General features: G+C 41.1%; 2 protein-coding genes across 2 annotated transcripts in view; both read left to right on the forward strand.

Moving 5' to 3' along the window:
• Positions 1–193, forward strand: part of LOC145403385 (uncharacterized) — a 37207-nt gene extending 37014 nt beyond the window's left edge. The window contains exon 13 of the mRNA XM_080275168.1: positions 59–193. Coding sequence (XP_080131294.1) covers positions 59–193 — 135 coding nt within the window. The remainder of the gene's footprint in view (positions 1–58) is intronic.
• A 6244-nt stretch (positions 194–6437) lies between these two features.
• The window catches only part of Tasp1 (Taspase 1), a 60591-nt gene continuing 52303 nt past the window's right edge, over positions 6438–14725 (forward strand). The window contains exons 1-2 of the mRNA XM_080275035.1: positions 6438–6552; positions 13244–13311. Of these exons, the coding sequence (XP_080131161.1) occupies positions 6525–6552; positions 13244–13311 (96 nt within the window). The 5' untranslated portion in view covers positions 6438–6524. The remainder of the gene's footprint in view (positions 6553–13243; positions 13312–14725) is intronic.

The following is a 14725-nucleotide window of genomic DNA, read 5'->3' on the forward strand; positions in this document are numbered from 1 at the left end:
CCCCCTACCCCTCTGGACACACACCTCCGCCATTCATTTCACTGTTTCTTACGTACAGGCGCGAGACGTGGACTGGCCCGTATTGTTCTCAGTGTTCTCCGGCCCCCGCCCCTGTCTTACTCCCTCTCACGCCCACGCTGTCCACGCCCACGCCGCTCTCCACGCCCTGGGGGACGATTTGCCGCCCTTCTGAACCCCCACCCACCTACCACCACGCCGCCCACCTCCGCGCCCACTCCGCCTATCCTCACTCTGCTCATCACGCCCACTCTGCCCATCCCCACGCCGCTCTTCAAGCCCACTCCACTTATCCCCACGCTCCTATCCACGCCCACGCCGCCCACGTCCTTGGGGTTGATATACCAACTTTCTGAACACCCCCTGCCACTGCCCAGTATGATTTTAAGTCCGTCAGCCAGACGACGCATTTTGATACTAGAATCTCCTTACTGATTATTTCAAGACTGGAATAATCTCTTGTTTTCGAACTGGGGGTGTGGGCATAGCCTTAATTAACCCCTCCATTACGAGAAGTGTTAAATAAAGGTGGCATCTCACTGAAAAAAAGAAAGGCTGACATTATCCATATTTGCGAGCCATTTTTAATTATTCTTAACTTGTCTTCTAATGGAATAATTCATTCACATTTAAGAAACTGATATTAAGCTTATTTGAATACTCATCGCTGCAATGACTTTCCTAGCTGGCTGAGTCCCGCTGACTTTTGGTTATTCGGCTCGCAAAAACGGCTAACATGTTAACCCTTTCCTGCCCAGTGTGACGCCGCCGTAAAGTTTATTAGGGTCTTGTGAAAATAGCCGGAATAAGCCAACTAAGACATCGGAACGAAGTTCACTGTACGCATATGCATATACTGCAGATCCACACACACACACACACACACACACACACACATACACACATACACACACCTACGTAGATGTTCACAGGTTTATACACTACTGCACCCGCACACGCGCGCACGCACACCCACACACCTTCACACAAACGTACAGAGATTTATGCCTACGTCCATGTTCACAGCTTTACTTACACACCGTCATATACGCACATATTTCATCGTACACAAACACATAAGGTGTGAATATAGTTGTTTATGAATCTTTTATTTGTTTATCCTTACTGAAATATATTGCATGTATTTATGAAGTGATGATTGTGTGTGTGTGTGTGTGTGTGTGTGTGTGTGTGTGTGTGTGTGTGTGTGTGTGTGTGTGTGTGTTTCTTTATGTATGAGGGTTTGTACAGTATGTACAATACTTACATAAATTCGTGAATATAGACGTAGGCATGTGCGTGTGTGTGTGTGTGTGTGTGTGTGTGTGTGTGTGAGAGAGAGAGAGAGAGAGAGAGAGAGAGAGAGACAGACAGACAGACAGAATGACAGACAGACAGAGACAGAGGTGAGGAAGGGCAAAAGAAAAAAAGGTGAAGGGAAGCAGAGAAAAAGAAATTGAAGAAAAGCCGCAGGTATAGTGATGAAGGGAGATAGGAAAGAAGTGAGGGAAAGAAGAGAAAGGAGAGAAAAGGAAAAAGAAAAGGAAGGGAAGAAAATGGATAAGGAAGAGGAGAGAGAGGAATGGACATGGGGAGAGGAAGAGAGACAGGTAGGGAGAGAGGGAAAGAAGGGGGAGGGAGAGGGAGGGAGGAAGAGAGAGAGGGAGGGGTAGTCTGTCGAGTGAAATATTTAGAAGGGGGTGAAGGGGCCAGTACTGAGAGAGAGAGAGAAAGAGATATGGACCAGGAAATGAGTGAATGGAATGGAGATAACGTAGATAAACAAATAGATAGATGGTGGGATGGATAGGCGAATAGATGAATGAGTGAGAGAGGGGGAGGGGAGGTGGTAGAGTGCTGTTCAAACCCCTACCATACTCCTGCCGCCAAGTTTGTATCCAGCATTAGTCCTTCAGTGGCTTTATAGTGTGTGTGTGTGTGTGTGTGTGTGTGTGTGTGTGTGTGTGTGTGTGTGTTTCCATCTGACAAGGATCCCTAACCTTTTTTTTAGCACCGTTGATGGAAAAATGTTGTCAGACTGGAGGGTGGGTTTGACTTGTAACGAAGGAGACTCATTTCTACCTCATAGCTAAAAGTCTCACCGAATTTCCTGCAACGACGGCTACTATTCAATGTAATGGAGTGACCCAGTGGCGTCGGATGAAAGCAACTGACCACAGGGGCGTAGGGCTGTCATGTACCCGTACGTAATCAAAATATACAATGAATTATTCGGCTGATATATAATCCGGTACACAATGATTTATTCGGTTGATATATATAATTTAGTTCAAGTGGAAGGAATATCAATTTATTTAAGGTGAAAAATACTGAGTGATCTTATTCATCCGAGATACCTGACGATTTTATTTGGCTGATATCAATGCCGAATGATTTAATTTAACTGAGGTGAATGTCAAATGGTTTTTTTCGCGAGACATCAGTCGATCTTCTCAGCTGGGGTGAATGCCAGACGATTTTATTCAACTGAGATTAAAACCAGACGACTGCTTTCAACTGAGATAAATTGAAGACGATTTTATTCAACTGTGATAAACTGAACACGATTTTATTCAATTAAGATATATGCCAGACACTTTGGTAAGCTAAGAAAAATGCCGAAGAGTTATAATTAGGAGAAATATCCGACAACTTATACAGCTGAAAAAAGAAAGAAAAAAAAAAATACCACCACCACCACAACCACCAAAACAACAGTAAGAGTAACATCAACACCACCGACATCAACATGAGCAACATCAACTGCTTCACCATCAACAAAAGCATCATCAATAGCATCTCTTATAACAATATCACCGCAACACAACCATCACCACTACCAACAACAAAACAACAACAACAACAACAACAATGACTAGAGAGAGAGGGAGAGAGAGAGAGAATGCAGTGCACTAAAGTACTCCTAGACTCTGCAACAGCGACGCCTAAAAAAAAAAAAAAAAAAAAAAAACTCGTTCGTAATGTAACTGACCGTTCCCGCTGGCTATGTGTGTGTGTGTGTATGTGTGTCCTAAAGATGTACGTTTGAGGGCATGTGTGCGTGCATGTGTGTAGGCCCCAGTATGTGTGTATGTGTGTGTGCCTTAACTATGCACAACATGCTTGAGCATATATGTGTGTGCGTGTGTCCGTATAAAGCATCTGAGTGAATCTGTGCGTGTGAGTATGTGTAAGTGTTGAATATGTGCTCATGTACGTGTGTGCTTATAGGTGCTATGTATGTTTAGGTAACCACGAATGAACCTGCCTCAGCATGTGTGTGTGTGTGTGTGTGTGTGTGTGTGTGTGTGTGTGAAGATGGGTGTCTGTATGAGTGAAGATGTGTGTATGTGTGTTTACTTGCATGTGTGCGTTTGATAGAGCATGTGCGTGTGACTGTATTTAACCTATCGGTGAGGCTATGTGCAACACAGGACCAGTATACGTGTGCGTATTTGTATTCTGAAAATCTCACTGCATTCATGGCACTAGTGTCTGCTTCTGTGTATGCCTGTTTGGGGGACGTACGTGTTTTCCAATATTTATACTTCTGTGTCCTTAGGCCTGAGTGTGTACTGTACGTGTTCATGTGCCGAGTATATGTTCTCCTATATATATGTGTGTGTGTGTGTGTGTGTGTGTGTGTTCCCGTATGTACGTTTGCCTTCTGTGGATTTTCAGTCTATGCATTTCTGAATGTGCGTTTTTTTATGCTACTGTGTGTTCCTGCGCGCCTCTCTCTCTCTCTCTCTCTCTCTCTCTGTAGGTCTGTTATCTTTGTCGTTTCTGTATGTTTGCGAATGTTTTTTCTACGTTTTTGTGCTCATGTTCACGTCGGTTGTATACTGTAGTATGATAGGGGCACCCATCATCCACTCACATGATGTTGTGATGTTTACTTTTTCCTTCACCTTTTTCATTCGTTTTCTGTGTTTGCTCTGTTCTCTTCCTATTTTATCTCAGCTTTTTTGTCACCTCGTATTACTTTTCTTTACACTTAAGGTGACTACACTGAGGGACAAACATAATAGTTTCCGCCCGGTAACCACATAATGGTTTCCTGTAACCCAGAAAACTATTTACAACTCAGGGTGGTAAGCATATATCCAAATTTCAGGGTGAAATGTTTACTATGGTGCCTCTGTTAAATGGGTGGAGACGCAAATGCGGCATCCATCCAAGAACCAAGCTTATACACTTTTTTGCTGCGTCTTGTGGCAAGGCGCTGTCTGCTGCAAGGGAACATTGTTTCACTGCGCGGGGTGGCCCCTCAGGTGCGATTACTTACCTGCGGTAGATGGTTCTGCTCGGCCAGACAGACCTGGGATAGTCAACAACAGCAGCATCTGTTCTGTGTGCCCATGTTGTCATGCGTGTGTGTTTGCATACTGTGTTATTATGTATGAGTTTCTGTGCTCATGAGTGTGTTCTTGTGTGCAGACAGGTAGATGGAGAAACAGGTAGATGAGTAGAATGAGAGTCTTCTAATTGTTCTAAGTGTTTTCAGACTTTCATTTATTATTATTATTATTATTATTATTTATTGTTTCACTCTCATCTTAAATGTCAAGACCAACTTGCCTAGCCCCGGGCTCCTACGCTCGCATGGAGCAACGTAGGATTGGATGATGGATGGATGGATGGATGGATTTATTATTGTTATTGTTGTTGTACTTTGGAAGAGGACGGACCAGTGATAATATAGGGGGAAAAAAGAAAGAGCGGATGTAGATCGGTAAGAGCGAAGTGGTTGGGACGAAAATAAGGGACGAAGAGGGAAGAGAATGGAAAGGGAGGAATAACGGGAGGAGAGAGGAAGAAGAGGGTGGGAGGGAAAAAGAGAAGGATGAGGATGGGAAGGGAGGTAAGGGAGAGGATATGGGAATGGAAGGGGAGAGGAAGGGGAAGAGAAAGGGGGAGGGGAAGAGAAAAGGGAGGGGGAAGGGAAGGGAAAAGGAACGGGTCAGGGAGAAGGAAGGAAAACTGAAAGGGGGGGAGGGCAGGAAGAAAGAGGAAAAGAGAAGCGTAGGGAAAATGGAGAAGAGGTTGGGGAACGTAGAGATAGGGGAGAGAGAAGAGTAAGGAATAAGGAGATGGGAAAATGAGGTAAAAGGGAGGGGGAAGCAAAAGGTAAAGGGAAAATGAAGGGGAGGGGGAGGGGAGAGGGAGAAGGAACAAGTAAGGGAAATCCCGAGCATCACTATGGAGGATAACCGCCACCATCTCAAGAAATTACTGTAAATAAACAAGTTTCTCAACGAACGCATTCCTGCCTATTTTACCAACACACACACACACACACACACACACAAAGGACGCGAGGAATGTAACACTTCCGTACCACAACCGACATCAGGAATTCCTACGAAAAGTGTGAACGATGCCGAGAAAACGTTGGTCCTAAGCAGCTTACTAAACTCGGCTGAGTCACAGGAAATGATGCATTCCGAGCACGCATTCCTCTTATTTCTTGCTCATCCCAGCCAAACTGTTCAGAGCATGGAATTAGCAGCATTTTGGGAGAGTTTTAAAATGAGGATGTGTGGATGTGTGGATCCTATTCAAGGTTGCTTGGTCACTGGCCTCTCAAGCATTTTGGAATGAACGGATGATCAAGAAATCGATAAACTTATTTCCAGTAGCCTACAAATGCTCTCTTCACCTTCCGTCTCTTCCTTTTTCTCTCACATCCTTGTTCTGCTTCTCCTCCCACACGGGCATCATATTTATGAGTTATGAGATAAGAATGTGAGCGTGCAAGTTCAAGTTCAAGCGTGCAACATCCTAACTCAGTCGCAAATTATCGAAAAATAATGGAATCGAGTGTTCATGTCAGCCCACGTGGTCGGTTCTGGTTAGCCGCATGCACAACCCACAAGCGCAAGAATTCGTATAATCAATGAAAACCGATAATCATGTCCAATTTTTTTGGATACAGCAGAGTTCAAAGATGATATTAATCTCTGTGGCATTAATGGCATGCGGCCCAGTAGCTGGTTGCAAGACATTTTAAGATCTTCTAACTACATAGCCCAATTCCTGAGACACTTGTAGCAACTGCCGGTGGAAAATGTGAAACACGTGCTTCTTGAAATGTAAAACATCGACCTTAAAGGACGGGAATTTACACTGAGCTTTATTTTACCGGGTAGGGGGAGATAAATGCGAGTGTTTTGGGATCAATGCACTCAGTTCCCTCTAGGCCGGGTACTACATAGGCCGCTCAGGTCCCCACACACGCCTAACTGGGCACTCCGCACCTCCAAGCCTCCACCGTATTTCCTTAGTCTATCATATATTCAAATTCTAGGCGCCTGTGGACAAAATCAGATTGTAAAAAAGAGGGAGCATTTTTAAAAAGATGAGGCTGGACCTGACGCGGCCCCGCTCGTCATCTGTTTCCCGAAGCGCGATGTAAACAAAAATCGCTTTGCGTCCCTCCTCGTCTTTTTCCCTTCCCATCATCATCTACCTCATGTTACAGCTGGCGGCGTAGTGGAGCAGCCATGTCCGGGGTGGTGGCGGTGCATGTAGGTGAGTGTGGGCGGTATGGTGGGCGGGGGGTGGGCGTGTGAGGGGCAGATATGAGGCAGTGTTGGCGGGGCGGACCTACACCCCCCCAGTCACCCTCACGCTCCTCACACCCCAACACCAATTAACCTATTTCATCACCTGTCACCTCACTGGGTTAACACATATATCTCACATTTTAGGGCGGTTTTCACTTCAAGAGGGATGTTTTATTTTTTATTATTTTTTTTTCATATCCTCTGGCATTGTGCTTGTAGAGGCTTCTAGGTTTTCTAGAATTGCATTATCCCTAATTTGAAAATATTTTTATATCATTACTGTGCATTAGGTTATTGTGACATGACTCTCCCAGGCCATTTGAAGTGTATGTAATCAAATTACCCAAAGCACAGGTGGCATTAATACAGCCTGCTTTAGTGAAATACATGTCAGGTCTCGGTCGAAGTTTGTACCGGTAACTGAAGAAATGTTTGTTAGTTTTTGTAACAATAATTTGGTAAAGGTAATGCTAGGAGTAGTTTGGGGCTTCAGTTTTCATGAGTTTAAATTGTGATCCGATGATATTTTCCACGTAACTTCTTTTATTTTTTTCACTATCTTTCTATTCATACCATAGAGGTTATGCCTTTCATTTAATAGGTTTATTATGGGGTAAAAGTATTATGTGGACTAATTAAAATATGAATGAGATTGAAAAACCCGATAGTAGCCAAACATCGTAACTCAACCAAGCCCAGCACTGATCTGCCTTGCCTCAATGGTCTTCCCTTTGAAGTTCCAGGTTCTAGTTCCTCTATGGTTGAGCTTATTAGTTTTTTTTTTTTTCCCACAAGTTTATTTATCAGTAGTAATAATTTTACTTCATCTAAGTTTTCATAATGATTGTTTACCAAACAGTTTTGTCTCTACACGTGCAGATAACTGACTCTTTTCCCTTAAGTCCATCGCGCCCAGACGCATATGATTGGTTGGTTAGCGGGCCTTCTGAGAGCTTCAGCGGCCAATACCAGACTCAGAAACACTCCCACTCCTCTGTACCACTGAGATATAAGCTCTGAGAAAACATTGATGCAATAGGATGTAAGGGTTTACTTCATGGGCACACATGCCTGGTGCAGCACAGAGATAAATACATATGTCCTGGGTGTGAAGGGGTTAGGGTTTGATGTAAAAGACAGTACAGGATGGAATTTTCTAAATTTTCTTTTTCATTGTCTCATCCAGTACATTTTGTTTCCGCATCTTTAAATCTGTTTCTCACATTTGTCCTAAGTATTACTGTGACATCTGAAAAGAATAATTGATTATGGTTTGTTGTCACACAGTATTTTGGCACTTCTTTGATTTCCTTTTTACATGTTAAATACAACTGCACACTTTTTTGCCACATTTTTGTGAGGCTTTCAGACCGTCCCAGCCAGTTTTGACCAGTCCCAGCCAGTTTTGACCAGTCCCGTGCCTGTTATGGTGAAATAGTTTTAGACAAATTAGACTGATTGGGAATTGGGACTGGTCTAAAGCATTCCTGCTGCAGAACCCGCCAGAGTTTACCAGTCCTACGCACAAGGATGCACAGTAGCACTGGAAAACAAGGACTGCCACAAGCATCCCACAGGTGGGGGTAAATGGCTGATATGGAAAAGATGGTGGACAGAATAAAAGATTATTATTTTTAAAAATCAAATTTTGCACAAATGACAGACAACACTGACGTGGGATGGTTATATAAATGTCTGGAGAAATGCAAGGTTTGTGAATCTCTCTGGATTATTATAAGGTAATGACAGCATTCAGAGCTGTTTCCCAGTAATACTTCTTTAAGGACGAGTACCACAGCCTTTACTTCCAATTGTTACAGTTCTGTTTTCACTGAATAGGTCAGCTACTCATGACATAATGAGAACCATTTACTGCATAAAGATTCAAATGGTGACACTGGCGTGTTCTCAGGTATTTTATGTGACGTAGAATTAGCTGCTGTGTATGCTAATAGCAACTATATTTATAGCCAAATTGATTTATCATCATCCCATTCTCTTTGTTTACATACCGTAACTCAGCTGACTCCTTCATGACTGTTCCCACTCAATCCTCCTGCCAATAGGGACAGTGTTAAGGACGGTACTGGTCTAAAATCTATTCTTGTGAGTATCTAGCAGGTCCAGAAAACTTAGATTGGTCTTGACTGGTCTAAGAAAAATCCTCATGAAAACACTGCTTTGCTCTTCATGCCCTTCTGTCATTTTCTGTCATTTTCATCTGTGGCACCATATTCCATTATTGTATTAGATCCAGGACGACATGGAGGCGATTTGTTTGTGGCCACCCCGTACGGGATTGAAGCGTCTGGCAATAGATAGATAGATAGCATTAGATCCTCTTTCTGTCTTAATTGTTATGTAGTAATGCATATGTTCTGTTGTACCCATGATTTTTTTTTTTTTTTTTTCATTATAGTTTTCTCTTAATTCTCTCTGCACATGTCCCACCAAGGCTTTCTCTTTATTTAGGTATGAGGTAAGGAACTACCTTTCAGATATTCACGGAAGTCTTCATTGGGTTGTATGTATATGACTTACTGGTATATCATTTGTTGGTTCTGTACTGGAGTTGAAATGTATAAGGTAGTTAGTTCATATTTTCAGTGCTGGTGACCACATACTGTATGGCAATTCTTATATCATTGTTACTGTTTAACATATTGGTAACTAACTGTTTTGTGATAAGGCTGTATCACTTCAGTTTTTTAACCGTCTAGTGCTAAAAGTTTTCCAGAGCTGAATTTGTATGTTTCTAATCAGACTTTCCATAACAAATTTTTATCAGGTCAGTGTCATATCTTGTAGAGACACTTTACTATCATTCAGGATTTATTTGGTCATTTTTTTTTCTTACACTGTTAGAATCATAGTCAAAGGACAAAGTCTATGTATTTAACCCCATTCAGTTGGATGATGTGTTTTTCCATTTTTCTCTTGGCCCCAGACAGTTTTATTCAGCTTTGATACTTTTTTTATTATTGTTATTAAATGCACATTTTTTTTAGAATTAAAATCAGATTATAAGCAAAGCATGACAACAAGTATAGGCCTACTCACCCAGCTGTTTTTCTTTACTGGGTGATATGGCTCTTGGAAGTTGCAGACTAGTAGTTATATTATATAGAAGTGGTATTAAGGCCATAGTAACCACTTAAATTCATCTGATTACTGAAGTAATGCTGTTATGACCCTGGCTTATCAGGAGGTGAACCTGGTGATCTGCAGGCTGAAGCTTCCCTTCTTCTACAGTCCACCCTTCTTAATTCAGGGGATAGGGATGGAGATGAGGCACATGTATACAACTTGGCATCAGAGCCCCATGGTTATACTGTATCAGTACCTCTGTGTGAAGGCATTCCTCTTTACTACCAGTGAGGTAATAAGTATGAATAGTGAGGCCAAAAACAAAACTACTTTCAAGTCTAATGAAGAATGAGAGAGAGAGAGAGAGAAAAAAAAAAGCTCAGTCATTTTGCCAAGTTAATATTCCTTACTGAGTGTCAAGCTCTGGAACAGGCCCAACACAACTTCGAGTCATGTTTTAAAAGACTGGTACAAATCCTAAACTGTTGTTATGTGTCGTGCAGTCTGTCTGACTGTGTGATGCAAATAGATTTTAGATAAATACATAAGTGACAGAGCAGACAGAGTTGTGTAATATATTGTTTAACTGTGAAGATTATGAAAAGTAATTTTGATCGAATTATTTTTTTAAATTATATTCAGTGAAAATCACTTTACTGAAATTGTTTGATTTTTAATCATACCATCCCTGCTTTACAGAGACTTGCTGAACTAGAGATGTTAGGCATAACCTTGGTGTACTCCTTCACCATCAGAGATCTTTCCGTAACTAAATAAAAGTGTCTGGAGGAAGCAAAAATGAAACTTAAAAATACAGCATGTTGTTGGACTGAAGGGGATAAGTAAACTATTGCAGATGCCAGATAGTCTTTTAGTAAAATCACCAATTGGATTGATGATTTTGGCTTTCGTGTACAGGTTTGAATCTCTCATGGTTGACTGGAGGCTTTTGATCATGTGCTGGCTGCCAGAAATATGATGCTGTTGGCAATGTCATAGCAGTCTGTTTTCGACTAGGCCATTTCCCTTACTTGAATAGTGTACTAAGTCATAGTTACGTGAAATTTATTGAGTCTTAGTTTTGAGGAAGGAAGGAATGCCCTTGGTTATGAGTCAGATTAGTGCTCCAATCTGACCATACTCTGGCATCAACTGACTCGATAAAACGTTGAGATTTTCTGGTTAAAACAAAGGCTACCCGGTATAGCTTTGGACCCTACATTGTTAAGGGGATACAGCGATATAGGACTGACTTCCTGTTCTGTATGTTTTGTTTGTGTGTAGGGTACAAGTCACCATTACTTCTTGAGTTTATCCTTATTTTGTAGTACTTTATATATTTTACGTATATGCTTCCAGTTTTGTCTTATTCTCCTCCTAAAGATATGTCTTTAACCTTTCAGTCTGGTGATGTAGTTTATAGTAGCCTATATTCTTGTTATCTGTAGACTTTCATTCATTAATTCATTCATCATCTAATCAGTATTGTTAAAATTCTTCAACTGAGGAGAGACTTGGCAAACTGCAGGGATTAGATAAGGTATTAATTAACTCCGTAGACTACTAGAGATCCTTCTTGAGTTTAATTAAAATATTTTGTTGCTGGCTTGGGTAAAATGAAAATACAGTACATTATTGGATTAGAGTTAATTCTGTTATCTCCAGGTGATTTTTTTCATTGTAGGGATGACCTTCCATGGTGAAGATGTTAGAAACAATGTCAACTAGCAAATTCTTGTAGTGGGATGGTGGCTTTGTTACAGTATATTTTTGCTGCCTCCAGACCATTTTATTATCCCTTTCAGTACAGTGGTGCCCTTTTCATGTCATTATTGCTATCTCCATATGTGTTTATTCAGTTCAGGAGAAATTTTGTACAAGTAGATGGATTAGGCATAGTCTTTGATAACCCTGTTGTATATTAGTGTCCTCTAATGATCAGATAAAAGTTGTCTGATAGCAGCAGAATCTATCGATGTCTCTCTCTCTATCTATCTATAGCCAAATGCCTTAATCCCATAAGGGGTGACCACAAACAAATCACCTCCTTTTTGCCCTGTCCCTCACCATTTTGCTGCCCTGTCTCATATCCCTCTCCACTCCATCACTTCACCTCATCCTCAGCCTCCACCTCACTAACATAAGTATAAACCAAATAAAAATTGTGCCTTACGGTTGAAGAGGTTAAGAACTCCACTCCATCATTTGTAAAATAATATGGTTTGGGATGAGGACACATTAGTAGTGTTCCCTCCTCATTCTCTCTGACAAGGAAAGTATGTTTTCACCTTTGTTTGTTTGTTTGTCTGTTGCAGGATTACTCAAAAACTAAAAGAGAGATTTGGACCAAATTTGGTGGGTTGATAGCCCATGTCCCAGGGAGCAATTAATTAACTTTTGGGACTGATCCAGATCATATTACAGATTCTGGATCCGGATAACATTTTTTGTGAAACCCAAATCAGTAATGAGAAAATGTAACCCATTATGAAGAGTGGTTTGGAAATTGCATTGCCCTTGCCGGAGAGATGTGCTCACTTTAGTTCATTTATTTAATCATCTCATTCATGATATCCATACTTAACATAATTTTATAATGATCTCATACACTACATCCTTGTTATAGCTGAATGTACAGTAATTCCATACTGAATACTAAATGTGTTTCTAAAAGCTCAAGTACTGTACTGTACCATGTTTTGTGAAAATTGCAGAAAAATGGTGATGATGATGATGATGATGATCATCATCATCATCTAATCCTGTGTTGCCTCATGAGGAGCATAGGAGCCCGAGGCTAGGCAAGTTGGTCCAGACATTTAAGATCTCTGAGAGTGACCAGCCTCACTCATCCTTGAGTGGCATTGCATGAGCAATAAACCCCAACCACCCCTTGGGTAGAAACCTGCACCGGCTCAATCCGATTGGAACGCCTTAATTGCCCACTAAACCATTAGGCGCCATAATATGGTTATCTGGTTACCACCCAGCATAGTACTGTAAATGGTTTGCTGGTGTACAGAAAACCATTTGGCATATTCCTCAGTGTACAGTCACCTATAGGCAGAAGGAAGAGGAACGAATGAAGGAAAGACAGAAGAGGAAGGAAGAGAGGAAAGGGGAGTCACCAGAAAGCAGCACTACATTGAGTGAGTGGATGGTGAGCACCCCTACCACCCACTTAATAAAGATGGTTAGCTTTATTAAAGAAGCAAAGATTGTTATCATACATTAAAATTATCATATTCAGGACTGCAAGAAGTATCAGATTTTATCTGATGTGATTCAAATTATCTGTATACAGTATTTTAATTGTTAATATGTACAGTAGCTGGAAAAAATAAGTGATACATTAAGATTAATGCTTTTATCATTGCACAGTATCAACTCTGATCGTTCATTGCATACCCTAACTGCTTAGTGGTACACACTGCCACAGTACATGAAAATTACCATAACAGCTTTGTAGTGAGTGTGTGCTGAAAGAGGGAATACTGTACTGCATTCCTGCAATTTTTTTTTAATTGTCGTACATTGTGTCTTGTGTTTATAGTACATATTGCTTACAGGTGCAGGGAGCCACTCCTCGTCGCTCAAAGGAGAGTACAAGAAGTTAATGAAGCAAGCATGCAACCAGGTTAGTGTCGGATTTGTCACGTACTTGTTGTATGTGTAAGGAAAATTGGTCTACATAGGTTGGAGACCATATCAGTGAATCCAATTGAGGGCAGGACCTCACTCAGATACATCATTCTGGCTATCACTTGGCAGTTTTATTTAGTTGAAGGAAAATCCCTGCTGTCTTAAAGGTTAATAAAAATGTGTGGGTTTAAAGAGAGTAAAGTGCCTATTACATATTTTACCACCCAACAAAATGTTACACATATAAATCTTTAGCTGTGTTGAGTGTGTTTCTGCTGAATGATTTGTAAAGGGCAGGCAAGAATAAAACAATATACATAATTTTCACCATAACAGTTCATTCTTATTGCTTCATCAGTCTCTCTGGCCGAGCAGACCTGTCAGTCACAGGTAAGCAATTGCTTCTATGGGACCATCCTACAGGCACAGTACTGTACATGCGTGGTTCAGGGATCTAGCGCCCCCTTGTGGTAGATAGCACTTCACATTTGTCAGACCAGGGTCCTTCTCAAGGCACATTTCATGGAAAAATGAGGAGGTTTGGCTCCTAGGTGGATGCTGCAGCTGCTCCACTGAAGGTGCACAGCACCATCTCATGTACAGTAGGCTTCTCATCAGAACCTTGCCATGACAGTGAAAGGGTGTAATTGCTTTATCCGTCAGTACAGTACAGTACAATGATTCATTTCAGTTTTATTTTTGCAATTACTAGACTGGATGGTTAGATATGGCAGTCATTAACCCCCACAAGAAGTCTCCCCTAGGCTTGAACAAATTGTTTAGAGATAGCAAGGAGAAACTGTAAAATAGTGTCTTCATGTTGAAGGGGTTAAATATATACTACAAATGGAAAAGCTATCCACAAATTTTTGATGAACGGGAGTGAAATGCCTGTGGTTGTTTAATGTGATCACCCTGCAACCCAGTTTACTGAGTGCAGACAGCAACAATTCAAGGGCCAGACATGTTTTGTCTTTGTCATGTGCTTCAGAAATTATCATAAAAAAGAAGATGCTGTCTTGCCTTCCTTATCATGATTTAAGTTATAATCATTTGGCATAGTAAAAAAAAAAAATGCACGCTTATCTTCCTCCTCATGATTTGTTTTAATCAAATGGCCTATTTACAAAAAAAAAAAAAAAATGCAGGCTTGTCTTCCTCCTCATGATTTAAGTTTTAATTGAATCCAGGTGACATCTGCTACAGTTTTTTTTTTTTTTTTTTCCTTGCTGTCACCAAACAGATTTATTCAACTTGATGAAAGGCCTTACACACTGAAGGTATTTATCGACTCCATCCTCATCACGTATATTGCGACTTTGTTCTTTCTACATACAGACAGATTTATTCAGCTCAGCAGAGACTTTTCAGACTGGAGGGGATTATAGCCTCCTTTATATCTTTCATTA

Source organism: Coenobita brevimanus, chromosome 60, assembly GCF_032717465.1.
Source record: "Coenobita brevimanus isolate Jiangsu-jjx chromosome 60, ASM3271746v2, whole genome shotgun sequence".
Taxonomy (NCBI): Eukaryota; Metazoa; Arthropoda; class Malacostraca; order Decapoda; family Coenobitidae; genus Coenobita; species Coenobita brevimanus.